This window comes from Biomphalaria glabrata, chromosome 9 (assembly GCF_947242115.1).
Source record: "Biomphalaria glabrata chromosome 9, xgBioGlab47.1, whole genome shotgun sequence".
NCBI classification, from domain to species: Eukaryota; Metazoa; Mollusca; class Gastropoda; family Planorbidae; genus Biomphalaria; species Biomphalaria glabrata.
Window position 1 is genome coordinate 44,270,099 of NC_074719.1, and position 24,644 is coordinate 44,294,742.

The 24,644-nt window shown below is 34.4% G+C and overlaps 3 protein-coding genes across 7 annotated transcripts in view; 1 reads left to right on the forward strand and 2 right to left on the reverse strand.

Moving 5' to 3' along the window:
• Window positions 1-24,644, reverse strand: part of LOC129928052 (uncharacterized) — a 235,825-nt gene that overhangs the window by 150,136 nt on the left and 61,045 nt on the right. The window lies entirely within an intron of this gene.
• On the reverse strand, window positions 6,026-24,609 carry LOC106071614 (uncharacterized). Of its 4 annotated transcripts, none has more exons than XM_013231759.2 (5): window positions 24,376-24,609; window positions 14,166-14,208; window positions 11,181-11,411; window positions 7,789-8,509; window positions 6,026-6,924 (listed from the first exon to the last, which is right to left on the reverse strand). In XM_013231759.2, exons 3-5 carry the CDS (start codon window positions 11,361-11,363, stop codon window positions 6,707-6,709), a joined length of 1,122 nt encoding a protein of 373 aa, XP_013087213.1. In that variant the 5' UTR covers window positions 11,364-11,411; window positions 14,166-14,208; window positions 24,376-24,609; the 3' UTR covers window positions 6,026-6,706. The 4 variants fall into 4 exon arrangements, with proteins under 4 accessions (XP_013087213.1, XP_013087229.1, XP_013087222.1 ...); XM_013231775.2 differs by lacking the exon at window positions 24,376-24,609 and adding an exon at window positions 17,027-17,833; XM_013231768.2 differs by lacking the exon at window positions 14,166-14,208.
• Window positions 18,806-24,644, forward strand: part of LOC106071585 (carnitine O-acetyltransferase-like) — a 59,090-nt gene continuing 53,251 nt past the window's right edge. The window contains exons 1-2 of one of the 2 annotated variants that reach the window (XM_056040095.1): window positions 18,806-19,119; window positions 21,511-21,615. In XM_056040095.1, coding sequence (XP_055896070.1) covers window positions 19,093-19,119; window positions 21,511-21,615 — 132 coding nt within the window. In that variant the 5' untranslated portion in view covers window positions 18,806-19,092. The remainder of the gene's footprint in view (window positions 19,120-21,510; window positions 21,616-24,644) is intronic. The other variant, XM_056040096.1, reaches the window with a different exon arrangement.

Genomic DNA, 24,644 nt, shown 5'->3' on the forward strand with positions numbered 1-24,644 from the left:
AGGTCTTATAAAACACTGGAACTTCTGAAGCCAATTAAATGCCCCTTCCTCACCTAGCGCTTCATGGAGCAGATCAAGTTTTAAGTTATCTGCACCCTGCAACAAACAAAGAGCAAGAGTGTGTTGTAATTCTTAAAGCCTATGTGGAAAGCACAGTGCTCTAACCTCAAATCTTGATTCTTTTCTTAGGTCGCTGATTGGACATGCAGTTTATTAAAACTTAATACCTCAATAGTTATTGCTAGCTCTGTTAGACACTAAGAATTGAACTAAACATGTATTGCTCTGCACCTATCTGACATTCAGTTCACTCTATACCAACTTATAGTTTAAGTACAGACTTTGTAGTCATCCAAATGTAATTACCACTGAGAACTCAAGACTGTACAACATATTTAGGCAGCTGTGATCTCATGGGGGTCACGGTGGCTGAGTGGTTAAGCGCTTGGCTTCTGAACCTGGGGTCCTGGGTTCAAATCTCAGTGAAGACTGGGATTTTGAATTGCAAGTTTCTTAGGGTGCCCCTGAGTTCACCAAACTCTGATGGGTACCTGACTTTAGTAGGGGGAAAGTAAAGGCGGTTGGTCATTGTGCTGGCCACATGACACCCTGCTAGTTAACCGTTGGCCAAATAAAGATGACCCTATAGATCTAAGGTCAGAAAGGGGAACTTGTGATCTCATGTCATTTTTTTCTGTAAAATATTGATTTTTAAATAACTTATCAAAATCAAAATGAAAATAACATTTTACTGTGATTCGTACATGGTAAACTTTATGTAATGTAAAATTGTACACTTAAAAAATAGTCACTATCTGTACAACAGTAATGACAATACCAAATATACAATGTAACATTCAATGAGAGAAAATCATTGGACACAACCTTTTTTCTGGACCCCTCCAAGTGCAATCAGTAAATTAAGTGGCATTTGAAAATGTTATGACACATGACACAGGGAGAAAAAAATTGTAGCAATAACATTAGTCAAAATTTGTTGACTCTTTTTTTTCTTTTAGAAATGTGAAGAACAAAAAATATGGACACAAGATTATTAATAATGCTGATTACTTTGTTGTTTTGCTGCAAATATGATTGTCAAGCAAGAATTTTTTTGTTAATTACACTCAAAGAGCTCTCTTTTATTAGTGATCATATTTGGCGGCTTCTGAACAAGACGGCTGGAGGTCACTCGTAAAGGCCATGGGATACACATTTGAGACCAAGAGAAAATTTGCTGCCGAGACAAACGCAGATGGCGAAATGAAAATCTTAATCTACCACTGGTGGACAATGGTTATGTTTGCCCTGGATGTGGCAAAATATGTAGGTCACAGCTGGGGCTACGTAGCCAGGGGAAATACTGCATTCCTCTTTAACTTTCGGACTCAAAGACAAGCCTTATTATAATTATTTTTTTATATCTTTTTTTTAAATTTACAAACACTCACTATATTTTTGTTTTTTTAACTTGTGAGACTATGGGGAATAAGCAGTGTGGCCTTCAAACCGAGGGCATTGGGTCAAATCCCAGCAGAGGCAGAATATTTGAGCTTCAGATCTAACTCAAGCTGCATTGTGTTTGCTGAGCATCTAAAAATCCCTAGTGGGATTGGTGCATTGAGCATGCCATAATAGCACCGAGAAGAATAAATAGCAAATAAATAGCTTTTTATGTTATACTGTTGTGTTGTTTTTATACAATCAGGGAAACATAATGAATGAAAGACCATTCTCATTTACTGCCACTAACACAATGCCCAACACAATTACTACTCACTGCAGACGTAAAGAATGGAACATAATCTAGAATACTTTAAATAATCAACTGAAATAGTATAAAATATTTCATTTTTACTGAACCCCATAATAGGGATATACTCCACTTTAATAGTTTAAAAATTCTTGACACTACATTCAATTCAAAGTAAACAAATGAGTACAAGTGAGGTTTAATGAACATTTTTATAACAGCTTAGATTAACTGCCCATCAAGTTTAATATTGGGACCAGCTTTAAAAGTTCAGTTTTTTTTTTTTAAGTTGACTGAAACACAAGATCTAATTGATTTAAAAATAAAAATGTTGGGAATTAACTCTTTCTCACCTAAATTATTTTCCTTGTACCAAAAGAATTATCCGTTTTGCTCATAGGTATTTCACTACCCTGTCCTGATTCAACTTTAATCACTTTTTTGTTTGTTATCAGAAAATGTTATAGTTGGTAAAGGGTTAAAAAGAATGTCAGCCCTTTGTAGATAAAACAAATAGATGTTTATCAAACCAAAATAAAAGTTTATTTTGGATAATTAATTTAAAAATTAAAACTGTGGAAAAGTCTTTTAGAACTAGATCTAGGCAATATTTTATGACCCAAATTGAACTTAAAGTATTTTTTTAAATAGTTATTCATATTTTCACAAATCATATATAAAACATTTCAGTTTATTGTCTTGAGGTCAATATGCCATGTGAACACCCTATAGAAATATATATAGAAAAATAGAGCCTTTTTTAAGCCCCCACTCTTCAAAATCATTGTTTTTGGTAAAAACACAGTGAAAATGAAAAAAAATCTGTATTTTTTTTAAAAAAGGGAATCTATTTAAAGATTTAATTATAAGCAATTTAAAACATTTTGTGAGGAAAGAAGACCAAACAACTGACTTTTCAAGCATCGAAGATAATATCGTCAATTAGGCTGCAGAATGGAGTAAAATTAACGATGGTATTGTCAATTAGGAGAGAAAGAGTTAACCAGTTCATTTCACAAGCTTGAACTTTAAAATTAGCAAGAGATGGCTGTGGAAAGTATTAATTAAATAAGTGAAAATCACGTAAAGGAAAGTTCTTACTTAAAAGTTGATCTGACAAAATTGGCAGTTTGTTTTCAAGTCTAATTTCAATAATCAATGGAGGAACTCTAATGGCACAATTTCTCCCTTTCACAATTTCAGGGAGCAGACTGAAAGTCTGGAGCATTTTAAATTCTATTTCTACCTTGTTCTGGCAACATTTTAGTTGAAAACATTATTTCTTGAACAGTCATTTTCTTGGCGTTGACATATCTAGGCGGGGACATATTACAACTGCTCTAATTTTTTTCCGCCTATAATTTTCATTACTTTGTAATTTAGAGTACTAAGGTGAATAGATGTTTATGTTCAATAAGCATTGATTAAGTACTTCCTCTTACATAAGAAGTACAAGCAGCGAATTAGTCCTGTTTTGTTTTTTTTAACAAGCAATATAAAGTATCTGTAATGGAAAAAAAAAATGATTGATGGCTGATATACAAATCTCAAAATTATATCCTGTTCCTGTTGAAGGACAAGAAACTGGTATGAGAGTAAAGGACAACTCTGTGCAATACCACTGTATCAGTCATATTGCCCCTTCTGATTACAACTTCATCCAATTAATTGTGAGGCTCTAATAATGTCTCATCGTTTGCTGATATGTCTGGATACCAAATAAATAGTGAGGCCAATAAGTTAGGTCACAAACCATTGCACAGCTAATATACAAACAAATAAACTACACATGTCAGCATGACACAACCATAGTCACATGCACAAAATTACAATAAAACTAAAAATCATAAATAAGGCTACAAATGTACAAATTACCTGGACAAGGTCAAAGCAAATGAGACAGTGCCGTTAGTACAATTTTGATTATAGATAAATATTGCCAGTTTGTAACACAAATAAATCCACCAAGGAATACTATAAACACATTTAGAATAAAATGATAAATTTATGTTTTCAATATGAACTCTTCAATCTTAAAACAGATCTTTCCTAATATACCTAATGATACAGCTCTAAACCAAAATACAGACAACTACAATCCTGAAATTTAGAGTAAAAAACTAAGGGCTAAACACATGTTACCAAGAGAGAATTGAAACTAAAACCAAGTTGAGTAATCATTGGAACAGCAGTTACGATAATGCACTTATAAGCAAGACTCTGTACCAAATAGTGTTCAATGATTTTCTTTAAGACTGTAAAAATCAAAGACAAAACCCTAAGTATAAAGCTTTGCAATAAGGACCAGCAAATATTCCAGGGAATCTACTCTCAATTGTATTGTTTTAAATAATTAAAATATTTTTAGTTATTTCCCTTGTTGGTTAACAACTATTGGCACCCAACAAAAAAATAGAACTGTTGATACATAAAATTTTTAAATCTGCTGATAAGATATTCTTTCAAGGCATTCAAAGTTAACACTGAGACAGCCTGAGTAGCAATGCACATCTATAACATGGAAGAATCATCTGTGTCTGTTGTCCAAAAATATTACTAAGTGTCCGCAGGGTAAACACCAGATTAACACAATAGTAAATATGTAGAACATAAGACGAACACAACTGTAATAGGCTCTATTTTTCTATATACAACTGTAATATGCTGCAACAACATTCATCCCACCACTTATCATTTTGAAGAGAATGGCTACAGATTTGGCTGATGTTACTTTGCCTGGCATACAAAGAATTCAAGAAGTCAATGAGATTGCTAGAATAATCATGTGATCATGCCTCCTCACACAACCAACAAAAGCCATTACATGAGGTGTTTTTCAAACTATTGCAAGCTTACCATGCAGACGCTGTGCTCTTTTATGTGTGAAGAAAATATTAGAGAGAATATGATTTGTGGCACTCCTTGAGACCAGTGGGCTCATCTAGACTGTGGAGGAGTGGAGCATGATTGGTTTCTATGTGGAATTTGTCAGTCAAAATTAATGACTAGACTTTTCTGTTGTATATTTATGTTCCCATTATTAAACATAAATTTTAATTATCAGTAACTAATCAAAGTCTTTTTTTCAAGTCAATGCCTGCAGCCATATTATAAACAAGGTTTCCCACTTGGAACATTTAAAACTTTCTTAAGCATTTTTATATCATAGCAAGCCAGTATTGTGTAAAACAAAAATTGTACCTCTAGATACACAGAAAAAGAATCAGTTTGCAAGAAATGAAACTTTTTTTCAATGAAGGTTTAAGAAAGTGGTCCATACTGATATCCAAATGGATTAGAGTATGATAACTTTTCAATGTGACTGCAGCCAGCTTTCACCCAAATTTCAAGACAAATGATGCCTAAAACAAGCTGTTCCAACATGACCAACAGAACCAGACACAACAGAATGAGACAACATATTTTCCGGAAGCTAAAAATAAGGACTAGCCAAATTTGCCCTTGTAGAACGTAACAAGATAATGCTCTATTGTAAGTACCCCCCAAAAAATGCCCCCCCCCCCCCCCCCCCCCACCTTCACCCCCAAAACCCTCCTATAAAAGAAAAACTATAAGAAGAACTGCCTGATCTAGAAATTGCACGGTTCATCTCAGATAAAGGATTACTCGTCTGAACAATCCAACATAAAAATGAGAAGAAATGAAAAAAGAACTTAGGGTTATTTAAAAATATGCAACTAGTGTCAGGTATCAACAGTAATGGGAATGACTATAAAAACAACTAAAAGTCAAACAAAAATGACTAGACATGGTGTAAAACTGACAAGAGTACAGACTAGCCTGTAAAATGAATAGAAGAGAGAGAGAGTCAAGTTCTACAAGCCCCAAAAAAATGAATCTCTTAACATCTATTAGTCAAGTTATGTTTTAACATAGAACTATCACAGCATGAATAAATACAGCTGTACAGTAAAACGTTTTACATCTGGTGTCCGAAGCTGGGTCTGAGAGAATGTGTACACGAAAATCTACATATTGGGGGAAGTGTATATTCAGGAAATAAAGTTCAGAAACATTTTTCAAGAAATAAAAACATAATAATAAATATTTCAAGTAAAAGCTTACAAATTCATTTCAAACAAGGATAATCATTTACACAAGTTGAGAATTCATAATAAATTAATGTCCTTGTTAAAAAAATGTAATTTTAAATCACAAATTACACGACACAGACACCTCATTTTACACAGAACATTATTATATCCTATTGCCATAACCTTCCGCAGAGTAGTGGAGGATGACAAATGAACAGAATTTTAGCTTTGCACTAACAATCTGATCTGCCTGTCATTATCAGCTGCTAACAGCAAGTCACAGTGATCTACCTGAACAGCCAGACATCTATCAGCTGCTAACAGCAAGTCACAGTGATCTACCTGAACAGCCAGACATCTATCTGCTGCTAACAGCAAGTCACAGTGATCTACCTGAACAGCCAGACATCTATCTGCTGCTAACAGCAAGTCACAGTGATCTACCTGAACAGCCAGACATCTATCTGCTGCTAACAGCAAGTCACAGTGATCTACCTGAACAGCCAGACATCTATCTGCTGCTAACAGCAAGTCACAGTGATCTACCTGAACAGCCAGACATCTATCAGCTGCTAACAGCAAGTCACAGTGATCTACCTGAACAGCCAGACATCTATCTGCTGCTAACAGCAAGTCACAGTGATCTACCTGAACAGCCAGACATCTATCTGCTGCTAACAGCAAGTCACAGTGATCTACCTGAACAGCCAGACATCTATCAGCTGCTAACAGCAAGTCACAGTGATCTACCTGAACAGCCAGACATCTATCTGCTGCTAACAGCAAGTCACAGTGATCTACCTGAACAGCCAGACATCTATCTGCTGCTAACAGCAAGTCACAGTGATCTACCTGAACAGCCAGACATCTATCTGCTGCTAACAGCAAGCCACGGTGATCAATGAGGATGATGCAAGTGCTGAAGCTGGTATTCCAATTTGTCTTCCAACAGTTTTAAACACCTAGTCCTCTGAGAAACCATCTGGATCTTTTTGATGAGATACACATGTTTCAGTTCTTCCAGAGATAAGGACTGCAGGTAGCTCTCATCGCAGGAAAGCTTTCTCTTTCTAGGAGACCGGCTGCCTGTATACCTTCTGGATGTAGCTGTAACATCTGAAAATAAAATAACACATTAATATACTTTTAAAAAATATATAGCACAATAACATAAACTGCTCTGATTTTCAATTTTGGTTTTAAGTCGGAACTCCTTGGAGAGATTTTTGGGACTGCTAACAAGATAAGATAAATGCGTGTATGTGTAAGCTTTTGGGTTATTACTATCAGACCCATATAACACATTATGGATTACTTTTTCTCTCATTATTTTAAACCTAAAAAAAAAAAGGTGACTAACCAAAGATTCACATAATTATTTATAGAGGCAAGGGTGGTGAGAACGAAAAGTGATACAAACTTTCAACATGGAATGCTCTAAGAAACTTTGTATTACAAATTGAGTGTAGAGTGTTAAACATGCAGAATTAATGTACAAGCAAGCAACAACAATATTTGAATGTCTAACAGTAAAATTGTAGTCTCAATAATATCATCTGTTAAATAGAAGTCACTTGCTCTCAATTATCATTGGGTAATTTTTCTATTCAGATTCAATGGAATAAAAATTCACTTTGACGCAAAAGAGACTTAATATTTTTTATGGATGGGCTGCTGAGTCTAATTCTTTTAAGTTCCATTTGTTATCTAGGGGGTCAATGAGTCATTTGTAATACCTTCACCAGTACACTTAAATGACAGTGTCATGTGGGAAGCATGATGGACAACTGTTTTTTTTCTACCAAAACAAATCATAAGAGCTAAACCTGATGTCAGCCATTATAAATTAATCTTAAATGATTAGTTAAAGAATAAGTAATTAATACAGTCTTAAAAATTACTTGTTTCAAGGTGTTAATTTAAAAATTAAAGCTTATAAATGTTGCAGTTTTTTTAAATTTCTGTAAAAAAAATAATTACCTCCATTTTCAAGAATGGGACATTTCGACTTGTTATATTCAGTTGTCTGAGGCTGAAAGTAAATGTCATCTTCAGTGTCCGAATCTGTTTCTAGTTCATCGATAGCCAACACTTCTTGCGTATACGGGTCAAGCCTCATTGTAGGCAGAGACTGCCTCGTGACTGCATGACCATGTCGAGCTGACGAGCTTCTAGTGGCTGCTTTTTTTTCCAATATTAAACTAGACTTTGAGTGTGCTAGAGACTTCCTTGAAGAGGAAATGGAAGGCTGTGCCCGACGAGAGGTCTTTCTAGACTTGGAAGGAGATACATTTGGACCGGAAGAACAAAAACTACTTGGCTCAGGCAAGCCTATAGCACTGGCGCAATCTGACACCATGCCGTTATTAGCGTCTGCAATAGAAGGATAGCCATTTGCACAAACTTCAGAGGAGTTTGATACCAAAGCATACAAAAGGTTTTTATCAGGTTTGACATCCTGGTCAGAAGATATTGCCAATTCAGGACCACTGTCCTCCAAACCCACAAAAGTGGATTCATTTTTCTCTTCCCCAGCTGTTATTGAATACCCATTGAATTCATTCTTTTCTCCTAGAATCTTCATGACTAGGTAATAATAGGGGGAAATGTTCACTCTTGCTTTCTCGTCTTCGGAGTCTTTGATCTTCTTTTCTAGTAGCCTCATCCTATGTGTCAAGTCCTTCCACCGATGTTTGAGCTCCTAATTTATTGAAAACATTAGAAGATCAAGTTAGAAACATAAAAAAAAAAATCAATAATATGTTCAAAACTAGTTAAAGAGATCTTTGGGCTAAGTATATCTTTAGTCATTATTGTATTTTATATAATGTGACTAATTAGTAGATATAGCCTCAAATGATTTCCAGGCAGTATATTTTTACCCTGATGTTCTGCATCCTGGGGTACTCCCAAACGTGACATTTTTTTTAGCCTTGTCTCTGAGGGATTCAACTTTGTATTGACTCATCAGATAGGCTTTACCAAATGGATGTCTATAGGTCGGATTCTATGAAGCTTATAGGCTCATAGGTTTCCCTGAAGCTTATAGTTCATCATGACCCTTTTTTGGCTAAAAGTGGTTGTGTTGTCCTGAACCCTGTGACCCAAGGGTGGCCACAAGTGGTCGTGCGTTGACCTAAGGCCTGTAACCTTCATTTTTGTTTACACTGATGTGTGATTTCTCAAATCTGACAATAGATTGTATATTTAGTTGTAATATATGACTAGGGCGATTTGCCATACTATTCTTGAATGTGTAACTTTTGTTTATTTTGTGTTGAGAAGGCCTATGAGTTGATGGCCATTTATTTACACATTTACTTTACTCTTCATGTAAATCAACATTGTATATATGTTTACCTGCGACTTTGTTAAGTCTTGTTTTGCATACATTGGTTTAATTGTATACCTAGAGGTTATACTTAATAACCTAGGAAATACAAGTAGGGGCCAATATGCCACTGGACGAACGTGCCAGCACACCTTTAACACTGATCTGTTGATCTGAAGTACCTAATTCTAGCTATAAGTCTTATGGGAGCTCGTTATTAACAATAAAGTCACACGGGGACTGTTATTGACGATACATCTCATAGACTACCTTTTGGTCATGTTAAATGATCATGCATGTTTATGAGTACTCTTTATAAGAATGTTTGTATGTAACAGATATGCTTCACTAATACATTCATTGGTACTAAATAGGGTAGGTTTCACTGATATTTGGCAATAAGTAGGCTATGTTTCATTAATATTTTGTCACTGATATACTTCACCAATACATTCATTGGTACTAAATAGGCTAGGTTTCACTGATATTTGGCACTAAGTAGGCTATGGTACACTAATATGTTGTCACTATGATATGTTTCACTAATACATTGGCACTAAGTAGGCTATGTTTCACTAATAAGTTGTCACTATGATATGCTTCACCAATACATTGGCACTATGTGGGCTATGGTACACTAATATGTTGTCAATATGATATGTTTCACTAATACATTGGCACTATGTGGGCTATGGTACACTAATATGTTGTCACTATGATATACTTCACCAATACATTGGCACTATGTGGGCTATGGTACACTAATATGTTGTCACTATGATATGCTTCACTAATACATTGGCACTATGTGGGCTATGGTAGACTAATATGTTGTCACTATGATATGTTTCACCAATATATTGGTACTAAGTAGGCTATGTTTCACTAATAAGTTGTCACTATGATATACTTCACAAATAAGTTGTCACTATGATATACTTCACAAATACATTGGCACTAAGTAGGCTATGTTTCACTTATAAGTTGTCACTATGATATGCTTCACCAATACATTAATTGGTACTAAATTAGGCTAGGTTTCACTGATATTTGGCACTAAGTAGGCTATGTTTCACTAATAAGTTGTCACTATGATATGCTTCACTAATACATTGGCACTATGTGGGCTACGGTACACTAATATGTTGTCACTATGATATGTTTCACCAATATACTGGCACAAAGTAGGCTATGGTGCACTTAAGCATTGCATATGCTTTAACACAAGCTATTACATTACTAATAAAGCTGCAATGCATCATTTTTTGAGTTGGCTGGAACAGTGATTAAACATTAGGCAGGTGAATACCTAAAAAAAAACAGGGGTACAGCTAAGTTGTACAAAAAAAATATAAGCATTTGAAACTATTAAAAAAGAAGTAGGTTTCACATTTTGGACAGGATAATATTACGGAATTATAAACAATTTCAAAGCTACAAATTACAATACGGACAAACTTCAAATAGATTAAAATAAAAATATTTTTTTTAATAGCAAAAAAAAAATATAAAAATTTTTTGCATTACTATGGTCTAATTTTAACAATTTTTTAGTGTGTACCAAATGAACTACATACATAATAAGTATTATTAAGATACTCTAATAATGAAATGGAATATCTCATAACAATAAACTTGTTATCACTTGAATCGATTTTCTTTTCAATTTTTTATTTTGACTTTACTACATTTCGACACACAAAATTGTTACTTATACCTATATTTTTTAAAAATGTAAACAACAAAAATCCAAAATTATGAAAAACCTTTCGGCAAAAGTCTTTCAAGAAATTAGTTCTTGATTATGACATGCACAATTTATTTCAAATCAAAATAACAAAGACATTCGTATTAGCTAGCCAGGAAAACCAGTGACTTGGCAGAATTTGACATGCATGACTGAATGCATGACACGTAGGACGTAATCATCTTCCTTTTTGAAGTAAGGTCTGTATTATATAAGAAGATACGAATCACTTTAATAAACACCTTCTTGCTTTTTACTTGTAAAAAAAAAATTTAATTTCAAATAAAGAAATACCTTCTTTGTTCTGCCTGCACTGTTTGGTATGGAGTTGACGGCTACGGTGATTGCTGCCCAGACGTCCGCCCGCTCTTGGTTGCTCCCTTTGCCGTAGATCACATGCTTGTGCATGTCAAGGTGCTCCAAAAGAATCATGGTCTCCTCATGAGTGTAGTTTGGTTTTCTTAAGCGCCTCGGCATGTCCTTGAAAAGAGGTTAGTCGGTTCTGGCAATTCTCATTAGTCAAACCTGAAACAGCATTGAAATAATAATCGAAATATCAAATAAGCTTTCAGTCAAATTAAATGCAGTTTTATTTCTTTACAGGACTTTTCTAGGGCACTTAATGGTAGTCCTTAAGGCAAATCTTCCGGAGAGCTTTTTGTAAGGGAAGGAGATGGCGGTTGTTTTAGACAGCAAATAAATTTTCGACAATTATATGTTGATATCAAAGAATGATAAAGCAAATTGTAAAGATTTGTAATCCAGTTTTACTTAAATCTGTAGATCTGAGCTGGATTATCTTAACTTTTATATAATTTAATTTATCAAAGTCTAAATTTTGTGTACTGTTAGCGTCAAATAAATATAAGGAAGCTAAAGAAATCTTCAAGTTCTCAGACAAGCCTTATAGACTAAATATATTTCTATGCAAAAGCATGTCACCATACGCTTGAGGGGCAGAGGAGGGGAGACAATCCAACAGCAAGAAAGTGGCCAGATTTACAAATGGGTTTCATCGTATATAGAATAACTGTGAGGCTGATACTAGCTGAACTCCCTAGTAATGTGTAAAGAAACAAACATCTTTTATAAAAAAGGCAACACATTTTTTTGTTATTAATGTTAGTAAAGTAGACCTGACTAACTCAAGAGGTCTAATCAAAATTCAATATTAAAAATTTGTGTTCAAATTTTGGCAAGCTTATTTATAACAAATGGATCATTCCGACTGAAAACAAAAAAAATTAATAATGCAGTATTTAACAACAGTTGAGCTAGTCATACAATCTCTAGATCAATGTGTATACATTTGGTTAATGCCCCATTATTTAAATTAAACCCATCACAATTAAAATACCTATAAACATGACTACATCTTTTAAGTCAAATTACTTGTTGTTATTCTCGGCTTTCATAACAAGTGATATGCCCAGTTCAAGGAGTAAACTGGTGAATATTTCCAACGATGAAATATGTGAATATTGTTGTTTAAAGAGGGAAAAAAAAGGTTGGGTGGTTGAGTAATGCAAACCTAACTTTAAACTGATCTAACTTTTAAACTATAAACTTTGTAATAGAATCATTGTCACTTAATCCCGAAGTCTTATTATTTGTCGGCCACTTAATCTTCTGGTCATTTGATTAATCCCCATAACTTTTTTTTTAATTTAGCATTGTCTAAGACTTTTTTCAAAGCAACAATTTTAAGTACATCTTCCACGCTAACCTAATATATAAAGCAGTTGTTCTCAAACCATCCTGGACTTACAGGGGTCTGCAAGACAATTGTAGGGGTTCTCAGAAAGATGATAAATGTATAAAATTAAAATACCTTTTTCATTGAAAGCCAGTTTATTTTATCGGATAACTTGAATAATAATTAGCCCGCACCTCACTACTGTTTAATATGTCTCTTAAGAACTATTATATGACGACCTAAACCAAAGATTTTAAAACATTCTTCACTTGGATATTCCCAAATGAGTTATGAACCCTTTTGCATGTGGACAAACTAGATCTTAAACACAGATGAATCTATACTAATACAGAAGCAGTTACCCTAACCCACATAATAAAATAAATTAAACCAATGTGTGAACATAAGTTCGGGTTAGAAAAACATTCCAACTTTACGTCCTGCAATATAGGCTACTGTACAGAAGATGCTGACTGATTTCTCCTAGATTTGGTAGAACGTGGATTCATCTTTGTTATGAACCTTATCACAAGTAAAAGAAGCTGACCAGAAATTAGTGCTCCTGAAGATTTGCTGTTGCTACTTACAAACATTGAGCGGGACATAAATAATCTCATAAAATCTCAACCTCGCTGACGTTATATATTTGTTAAACTTTTTTAAAACAAGTATATTTGTTAAACTTTTTTAAAACAAGGTTATAATTTCATTACACACTCCCTCAACATTTTTTTTTTTGTAATTTATATAGTATTCATTTATGTAGCTTTCTCACTTAGTGGTCTGTGGGCAAGTTTGAGAACCACAGATAAAAAGAATATAATATATATATATGCTTGAATTTGGAGAGCTACCTGATCTGGAAACCACTGCTCAGTCTCAAATATTGGTCTAGGCATCTGAACCCACCAACATAAAATGAGAATGAAGATGAAGATTTTTGACCAATTCTTAATCTATGATGCCCCTAATCCAATCTAAAATTCAGCTGTGGAGCAGGTCTACAACAGGAAGAGCAACCAAGGAAGCAACAGGCCTAGTAAGGGTTTGATCTGTTTTAGGGTTCTTAATACATATTTTTGCATTGACATTAAAGAATAAGTGTAAAAAAAATATATAATCGAGATAATAAATCCTACTTATGGAATTTTTTTACTTTTGTAGCCAATTCCTCAGTGTAATATTAAGCACAGAGCAGGTCTACAATAGCTTGAAATAAAATCTAGGTGACTCAAGTAAATATATATATATATATATAAATTTTCAGTTGTAAATGTTGTAAAATATATATTTTGAGTCTGAGACTTGTTGCCATTTTTATATTCAAAAAAATTAAAATTGAATGAAATTCTTGCTGAATTCTTAATTTTTTAATTGTTCAAAATTTCTGGGTTATAAAATAGGTGATTAAGAGTCAATGGATTGTCAATGGTGTGGATTAAGTGACAGGGATTTAAGTTGTTGGACACCTAGTAATAAGGTAATTAAGGCCTAATTAAATAGTAACATAATACAAAATATTTATACAAGTTATTTATAGAAACAATCCAGGGCTATCAGAAAGCAAGATATAAAGTATTTACCATAGTTTTCACTCCATAAGATGTACCTGACCAGAACACACACCTGGGGGGTTTAAGTAGGAAATAAGAGAAAAAGTATTCTGAACCAAATAGGGGCTTGTAGTAAAATTTAAATAAACATTGAAAATACTTCAACAATGCTTACAGCACTACAGATAATGCTTTTTCTTCTAGTATCAATGACATTTTGAGATCTTAGAAGCCATCCATCAATGCTTCTCCCATTCCTTTGATTATGACCTGTCCAAATTCGGACTTCAAACTGACATCTTTAGATTTTCCCTATGGAACTATTTTTCATTCGGGTTTTAGTCATACACCACACTAACCCTTCTCTGACGTCACATTCTTATAATATCATATAGGACAAACCTATGGCAGTCTTTCTTTTTTTTTATTTTACCCCCAAAAATAATTGAAGATCTGGATATATAAAAACATGAAGCTTTAGTGTGGTTCATATTTCTATGATATGTTCACAAGTTAATTCACACATTTTATCTGAGGACTTTTTCTCTCCCAAGCATTTAGAAGGATCTCTTTGTGGTTTTATTTTGTCATCTGCCAAGCTTTAGTCAAATTAATTACTACTGGCCTTCAAATCCTTTTATAAATGTTTGTTTGTTTTACATGTTTCAAGAGTTCTTCAGGGCTGAAGATTATTATAGCCTTGCCCAAACCTCCAGCATGATGGCTGGGATGGTGGCAGGCAGGGTTTGAACCCAGAACTTGAGGACCATTGAGATGACAGTCCAGAGCGCATACCAGACCTTCTTAAAGTTTATAAGCAGGCATTTTCTGTTAGCCAATACCTAAAGAGGGAGGTGCAGTGGCTGACCGGTAAAGCGCTTGGCTTCCAAACCAAAGGTCCCGGGTTCAAATCTCGGTGAAGACTGATTTTTAATTAGGGATCTTCGGATGCCTCTGAGTTCAACCAGCTCTAGTGGGTACCTGACATTAGTTAGGGAAAAATAAAGGTGATTGGTCGTTGTGCTGGCTACATGACACCATCGTTAACTGTGGGCCAAAGAAATGGATGACCTTTACATCATCTGTCCTATGGACCACAAGGTCTGAAAGGGAAACTTTTTCATGCCTTAAGGACAAACTTTTATTAATTCAGACCTGCCAGACACCTGATTTAAAAAAAAAAGACTCCCATAACAGTGTGAAAAATGCCAGTCTAGTGATTAGCAATGATATAAATTCAGATTTTGCATCTCAATCATTTTATGGATGTAGTACATTAGCTCAATAAGTCACAGGAAATTAAACCACCCACCCTAGAAGTTAACAAAAAAAAGTGCATATATAATATCACATCCCTGGTTTTAAGAAACTGCAATAATCATAGTCTATAATTAGTACATAAGAATTAATAATTGTAATAATCTGATTATGATTTATGTGCCAGTGACTGTGTCATAGAAAGTGGTTATGCATTTTCAACTACCTTACCTAAAAATAAAATCACACAAATGTCTCAAATTAATCTAGATAGATCTACAGCCATCAATCTATGCTCTATATCTAGTTTACTATATATCTACATTTTAAGTAACATTATTATTATTATTAGTGACTTATTAGTCCTAATAGCTGCTAGAAAGAAAGACAAAACAGCAACAGAAAAATGTTGGCAAGTAATTCAAGGGAGATAGTCTAGTATTAAGCCTTAAAACCAAAATGGCGTATTTCCAATGACAATATATGGTAATAAGAAATAAAACTTAAAAATGTATATTTTAAAAACTATTTATCTCCGAGGAAATCAAATTACATATTTGTAATCTGCATTTTTTTCTGCATATTCTTAAAATATAAGAGAAACCTGATTTAACGTTGCTAGTCTCGTAAGCTAATACCGCTACTTCAAATTTTACAAGTTTAAGTCTTTTTAAAGTATGAAAATTTGTATATATTTGGTTTGTTATACACATTTGTGTAAAGTAGAGGAATGATATAGATACTAGATTAAGAATTACACAAAATAAACTTTACTTAGTAAGTCTGTCTTTGTTAACATTTTTTTAGTTTGAATTTATTAAGTTCTAGTTTGAATTTATTATTTCTGTATTACCTAGATATAGACTAATTATAATTTATGTTCACTCACACTGTAAACAATTTTTAAAAATCACATACACAGACAATATAATTAATATATATATATATATATATATATATATATATATATATATATATATATATATAAAATTATCTTCTAGATTAATCTAGATATAGACTAGATTCTAGATCTAGTAGGCTACATATATATCTACTTAATCTACTAATGATCTACTAAAAATACTACTATCTACTATGAGTATGATCTAGAATCTAGATCTAGTGATCTAGAAAAAAGAATCTAGATTGAAAGATTCTGGTCTAGTCTAGACACTAGATCACCGATCGGATAGTGACATAGTCAAAGATCTACACTACAGTTACAGTAATATAAATCTTAGACCTACAGTTTACTCATACTGTTTAGTGAAGTTTAGTGTCTAGAATAGTCTAGATTTTTAAAAACTGCACGCTGAGCCTGAGGCTCTGATCTCGTCATTGTCATTTGTTTGTTTACGTACGGTTTTCGTTTGCCGCTATGTTAGCAATAGTGAATAGCAGCCTAGGCTTTACTCTATCATAATAGTGTCATACCCTGGCTTTTACCCTATCACCCCTATTCCTATGTAGTATCAAGTATGTTGTAAACTAGATGTATATTTAAATTTAAGATCTAGATCTAGTAGTATAGACACTATAGATCTAGTAGTATAGTATAGTATAGTTACATTTATAGTAGATATCTAGATTCTAGATCTATGTTTATCAATAATATCACGTGACACATAACGTACTGGTTGTAGATTGTAGATCTAGATTTCATGCCTATCTAGAAATATATTCTAGATCTAAAGATAGAGCCTAACTATATAGATTCTAGAATCTAGATTAGATAATCTAGACTAGAGCTAACGAGTGTGGAAAATAGAGAAAAAAATAAATGATTGGTCAAGTTCGTTTCTAGCCTAAAGACCTATCGACATTTCTTGGTAGTCGTAAAATATTCAATTTAATTAATTAAGACTTTCAAAGGTTCTAATCTCGTGGCAAAAGACATCTTCTTATCTAATATTCAAACTGTGATCCGCGGAGCCTGAGACAATCGTAGGGGGTACAAAGGAAGAGAAAAATTGCATTTAATTTTCTTTATTTCGTCGCTAGATCTATAAGCTAGTTTAAGCAATCAGATAATTTGAACACAAATCAACTCGCCCTATAGATCTATATTTGTCAATAACACTGTTTAATATATTATGTCTATTAGGTACTATTCTTTGACAACATAAATAAAAGATTTGGAAACATTCTTCACATGGATATTACTGACTTTAACGCATGGACAAACTACCTCAATCACAGATGAATCCATTCTAACACATGAGCAGCTTATTGAAATATTTAAAAATGAGAAATTTAAACCAATGTTTGAACAAGGATACCACAAATTCTGGTTTCAAAAGCAGAATCCCATTTTATGTCCTGTATTATTGGTCACTGTATAGAAGTCATTGACTGTTTTCCCATCTTCTTATATGGTAGAATGCGGATTCATTGTTGAAATGAACCTCGACAAATAAAAGAAACGAACTAGAATTTTGTGCTCGTAGAGATTTGCGTATACTTGTTTGCAGTTAATATTTACAAACATTGAACCGAACATATCTAAATACACTCATAAATTCTCATTACATTTGTCCAAATCATTATATTTTTTAAATGTTATTTTAAAGAAACATTAGAATTTTAATAAACACACTTTCAACAAAAACTTTAACTTTTGTAATTTATATACTATGCATTTATGTAGCTTTTTAACTCAGGGGTCAATGGGCAAGTTTGGACTAAAAAGTTTTCCCAGGGTCAAAAAAGTTTGAGAAACATTGGTTTATAGTATCTAAAATAGTATATAGTCTAAATTTTTGGGTCTGGAACTGAAGCAGTTTATTGGTCTAGAAATCTAGATTCTAGAACTACTTTTAATCTTATCCTATCAAAACAGGACCTTATATATAAGGAACATAAAACTAAAATGTTAGTTAACCTTGATGGTTAGGCCAATAATAGAATATGCATCCTCTGTTTGGGACCCCTCAATTCAAAAAAACATTAATTAAGAAACTGGAACAGACATAAAATAGAGCAGTGAGATTCATAACAAACGAATATTCACATTTGACCAGAGTAATACACCTTTAGTTAAATCACTAAATTTAGAAAGCTCATCACCAATTTTACAAATATAGTTTCAATAAATAGGCACATGAGGTATAGGATGAGTCAATTAGCATCCCAAGACTACACGAATCTATTTTTTAATTATGGGAATTCTTTTGATGATAATTTTGATATTTGATTGCCCATTAGATAGATCTATATAAAGATAAAATTGGTGAAAACAAGGTTCATGCATGAACTTTTTTAAAAAATCGGCACCGAAAAGTTGAGAAACACTGCTTTTACTCGTAATTTTATTTTAAAAAAAAAATGAATAAGATGACTATGTCGCAAACAGTTCAAGAGAACTTTAGTCTGTAAAAAAAAATAATTAGAATCTACATTAAGATAGATCTAGAATCTGCATGCTAGAATCTAGAAGCTAGTCTAATCACCATGGTCTAATGAATTTGTATTAAATTTGTCACAATTTGTGCCATAGGTCTAATTTTACTAACAAGAACCAATGATTTTTGTTTTTAACTTTCCAATGAACTCCTAACCTTTGACATCGGCAATTTGACAATACAGCCTAGATCTGTGATGCTAACGATCCTTCTCTGAGGAATTTCAACACCTTTTGAACTTTGAACCAAACATAGACCTTTTGTCTTCATATATCAACAAAGGGTGCAAATAAACCGGCATGATCCGTTATCTAAAAAGATCCGTGGTAAGGTGCCTAATTCAGTAATTGCATCGACCCTGGTGGCTTTTTCTAATTCTAGTCATTCTGCCAAAATTCCAGATCTAAGCCTCTAACTCTAGTTAGTCTAGTGACTAGTGACACTCTGTAGATCTAAGCGGAGTCTATAAGTATAATCCTATAATATATAATATATATCATTATATCTGATATTTGATATCTATTATTATATAATATTATTATTATAATATTAATTATAGTCTTATAGCTTTATTAATAGATCCATCATATGATTAATATGATCATAAATCATACTCATCATCATAGTAGCTATTATAATTATATTAGCTAAGTATCTCATAGGTTTAGATCTCAAGATCTACTCTAGACTATAGTGTCTAGTCTAGATCTTCAGATTAATATAGCATTATTTAAAACTGTTACTAACTAACAAAGTTTACAAGAAAAGTTAATGGAAGCCTAGCTCCCTACTCACACTTCACACAGACACTGTGACACACATGTATATATAACACACAGTCACTCACAGTGGCACACTTCTGTCTGTGGATATATTTTTATCTAGATTCTAGATTAGATGGCTGCCTAGTCGTGCGGTTTGCACGCTGGACTGTCGTTCAGATTCATCGATGGTCCCGGGTTCAAACCCTGCCCGCTCCCATCCCCCGTCGTCCTGCGGGAGGTTTGGACTAGGAAGTAATTATCTTCAACTCTGAAGGAACATCCAAAACATATAAAACATTTTAAACATTTTTAAACATTTTAGATCTAGATTCTATATAATTATAGATCTATACACTATACAGATTATATAGATCTAATAATTAATCTACCAGTCTATGGACTATATATCCATTCTATACTTATTATCTAGATTCTATACTTAGTAAACTAAGTATAATAATTGTCAGATCCAGCCTTGGGAATCAGCATAGCCATAGCCTTAGATTGTCATATTGTCACTAGGCAGCCACCTAGAGCTTATGATTGGTGGGGGCCTTGCATAGATCAAGAACTAGATCCCAGTCAAAGCTTCCTCTTACGATGACTTGGGCCCAAAGGACAAATGGTAAAGCTGACCAATATAATAACACCGGAGTCTATAGAGTCTATGTATATATTTGTATTACCATTTTAGATAATCTAGTAAACATTACTATGAAAATTATAACTAGAGCTGTTTTATTCCATTCATACTGCCATTATTATTGGCCAAAGTCTGGTTTTGTATATAATATAATACTGAGATATATATAAAACTAATAATTTATAATAAATTTAATCTCCTGTCAAAAGTTGATTTGTCAATTATCTCTTCTTACCTCCCATGTTAGAAAAAAATAAGCTCACCAAAACATATACTAATCAATAATAATATTCATCACTTAGGACCGACCAGGGCCAGCCTTAGACATAGGCAAACTAGGCAGCTGCTTATGGCCTCCGATTGGTGGGGGTCTCACACAGGGTTCAAAGCTATTTTTTTTAAAGAAGAAATGGCTAAGTTTGTCCCCCTTGTTATTGTTGGAGCACACTAGGTTTTAAATAAATTGCATAATTTTTTTTTTTTTTATGTTAATTTTTGTATCTTTCTATTTCATTTGGGGCTACCAAATTCACTTTGCCTAGGGCCTCCAGTCATCTAAGGCCGGCCCTGTTAGGACATTCACTAATTAGTCTAAATTCTAGTTTGCAAGTGGGCAGGTGATGATGGTAAGCATTGTTTAAAGCTGAAACATTTTCCAGTCTCACCAGAGCCTCTATGCACCTTGAACTTTTCCTCTCTAAGTATGTGGTTATGTACAAGCAATATTATGGTACCGCATAATCTACACTTTATTTCAAACTAAAAAAGAACTGACCTAGAAATTAAAAGACGAGGAGAATCTCACCCCATTTATAGACCTATATCTGGCTCCCTTTTCTGAATCCTTCAGGATTAACATCTAGTATAGAAATGAGCAAAACGCTTTTAATTTAAAATATTTCATGGTATAAAACTTGTAAAAACATTGGCCATATAAAGTCAGAATTTATTGGGGATTGAAAATGATTAATGAAAAAGAAACTGTGATTCAATACAGCATTAATAATCTAAACTTTCTTACTTTGAATTATGCATAATTCACGTCCTCCCCAATCCCCTTTCTTGGGAAAAGTCTTGGGAAATAGAAACTGTCAGTCCTTTTGAAGAGGGTCAACTGACAGTTTAGGGCCTGCATGTTTGAGTGTTGCATTCATTCTAACAGTAAATCAGCCAAATTTATTAGGAATTCCGTCCGACATGTTTTTACTAAGAATTAACATCAATTCATTCCAAGCTGTTCAACAATCAAACTTCCTCTCCCTAGAATGTTTTTTGTTTCTTTAAATCTCACACTATCATGATATAATCAGCCACAGAGACTGATGCACAATGCTGCTTTGGGACAGTGGACATCCTGGTCTCGAAAGGGAACATTACTCTTGGTGGCCAGATCTCTGTGTGTACAGGCAAACCAGGTTTGAAGCAGAGTTGTGTGTTTATGAAGGGGAAAAACAAGCAAAATAAAAAATAATACTTAAAAAAAAAACAAAGCTTATATTGGGTAAAGAACCACTCAATTACTGCCATATCTCTTAATAATGCAATATTTATCTCCCCTTATATAAAACAAAATTAATTACCACTAACTTATTAACTAATAGAAAGTTTCAAATTGATCCTAGAATGAGAAGTGGAAAAAGTAACGTGTACAAGATTTGTACCAGACAGAGTGAGTTAATATAAGCTTTGTAGAAAAAAAAACAACTAAGATCTTATTAAGCCATCTTAGTCAAATCTTGTTTAATTAAATGAGTTTTTTAATAATCAACTGTTGTAAGTATGGAGACAATACAAAACCATACACATGTACATAAAATCTTAATATAACATTCATAATTATTGGTTTGCACTGGAGGTGCGCAATAGTACCAAAAAACGTTATCTATTGGTTTAACTCTTTCTCTCCATAATTAATGTCCTCGTTTTGATAGAATTATTCATTTTGGTCATTTCTATTTCCCTATCCTGTTATGATTAAACTTCAATAACTTTTTTGTTTGTTATCAGAAAATGTTATATTTGGTATTGAATTATAGGGGAATGCATGCTCTTTTTACACAACACAAATAAAAGTTTATAAATCCAAAATCAATTTAATGTGGGTTAAATCAACGTTGGCATTGTCAATTAGGAGAGAAAGAGTTAAAAATATCAAACCCTTGGCAATGTGGTTGCATGCAGACGCAAATATTAACATTAGGATTTCACTCACAATATGCCAACACGCTACTAAGTTGTTTTGTTTTGTTTTTTGTTTTGTTTTTTGCGTATGTGTAGTTTAACTTACAAACGAATCAGACAGAATAATAGATAAATGAGAGTTATTTCATTCACGTAACTAGCGCTGTTAGCAAACAGAGTGTAGGCTCTGTGCTCTATTGAGTCTATTAGAACATAACGGACCAGTAGGCAAAGGGCAAACGTAATAAGTCGATCTTGAAACATTTGGTTTGTCTCAGCTCAATGGGGAGGAGGCGCGGTGGCTGAGCGGTAAAGGGGACCGGGGTTCGAATCCTGGTGAAGACTGGGATTTTTAATTTCGGGATCTTCGGGCGCCTCTGAGTTCACCCAGCTCTAATGGCTACCTGACATGTACATATGAGAACAGTAGCCACTTTCTGTGCTCCATTCTGGCAGACTTGTGTGACGCTGCTGACCTTAGATCATGCAGTTGCGTGGAGATGTGGGCGACAACTTTCCGACCCTAGCCGATGCCTCGCCACAACCTCCACCACTGAAAGGGACAATGGAAAGTTAATCGTACGTGAAATTCCGAAGGCTTATATGTTAGCCAGCGATACAGACCTATATGTTTCAATGGTGGTTTTAAGTATCCGTGTTTTAGGCCCTGCACGTGATCGTACCTTCGTTCTTTACGTTCATGTTTCCAGTGCTCTGTAGCAGGTAGCCATGTAGCAGGTAGCCGTGTAGCAGGTAGCCATGTTTGGGCCAGCTCCACATTCTCAATCGATTAACACTCAACGTTTCGTAAGGACATTGTCCCATCTATTTGGAAACAAACATAACTAAAGCACTAAGCTCCACTGAGAGGCACGGTGGCTGAGCGGTAAAGTGCTTGGCATCCGAACCCTGGGTCCCGGTTTCGAATCCTGGTGAAGACTGGGATTTTTACTTTCCTGGCGCCTCTGAGTTCACCCATTTCGAATGGGCACCTGACATTAGTTGGGAAGAAGTAAATTTAAGGCGGTTGGTCGTTGTGCTGGCCACATGACACTCTCGTTAACCGTGGGCCACAGAAACAGAGGATCTTTTCATCATCTGCCCCATAGACCACAAGGTCTGAAAAAGGGATATTTACCTACACACTTGTGAACTGAGGGCGCTTCCCTCGAAGTAACCACTATTCGCCTAAGCATGTATTACATGTCTGTTATGTGGAACGTCAAATATCTATGCTCTCTCTCTCTCTCTCTCTCTCTCTCTCTCTCTCTCTTTTTTTAACTGTACGTAGTATCTAAGTATCCGATATGTGGGATATAATCAAACGGGGCCTGAAAGAAGTGGGCATCGATGCTGACTAAAGGGAAGACCGCACCATGTGGAGAGAGAGATGGTGACCAAGAAAGCAACGGACAGCAAAAAAAAAAAAAAAGCATTCGCCTCAGCTCTGGAAGAAAAGGGTGCCAAACAAACAAAAACAAATGGCTGACTCCTCTACCACCAAAGCGAAAGCCACATTAACCTGCGGACGGGAGTGTCTCTCAGAACTAGGGCTCTACAGTCACACGAAAAAGTGTTTTATGAGATGAACTGTAGTTCTACGACTGAAAGGGGGGACAACATCTTGCTGATGTGCAGCAGACGATCAGCGATTATTTCTCTAAATGATGGTGGCCTACTTAGCCGCTACTACCTAACTAGAACGCTTTGTTCCTCTGCATATTTTACTTTTAATTTTATGTTTACGTACGACGCGATACCCCCCCCCCATATGATTTTTTTTTTATATTGTAGTTGAAATGGGGCTTTTATAATATATTGCGCATTCGTTTGTCCGGTCAGGCCTCGGTCCAAATTAATCTGGATAATCGACGTTCTATTGTATGCAATGTCCAGCTTGGGCGCTGGTATACGACAAACTACGCGTGATATAATTACATTCATAATTGCCTCTCATTCAGTGATATATTTTGTGGATTTAATGTGTAACTTACGTGATACAATCACGCCGCCTGGCATGTATCTATACATGTCTGTATAGTTATCCATATAGTACCAGCCTACACCTAATCCATATAGTTAGTCTCAGAAATCACACCAGTACTGATGAACTGAATGTTCCTCTACACTTTCTAGATACCCGTGAACTGAGGGCAACTTTCCTGGCTTCACCAACGCACAAACTTGATAAGGGCCCATTTATGTAGTTTCGAACGCTCGCAGTGAATGTTATCACCTCGTTTAGACTTGCCATAGGCTACCT

Bases quoted from the DNA above. Each gene is read 5' to 3' on its own strand.
- LOC106071614 (XM_013231768.2), bottom strand. From the start codon at position 11,363: ATGCCGAGGCGCTTAAGAAAACCAAACTACACTCATGAGGAGACCATG. The intron at 8,510-11,180 runs GTATTTCTTTAT...TCAATAAATTAG, and splicing joins GTGCAGGCAGAACAAAGAAG to GAGCTCAAACATCGGTGGAA. The intron at 6,925-7,788 runs GTAATTATTTTT...TTTTATTTTCAG, and splicing joins TCCCATTCTTGAAAATGGAG to ATGTTACAGCTACATCCAGA.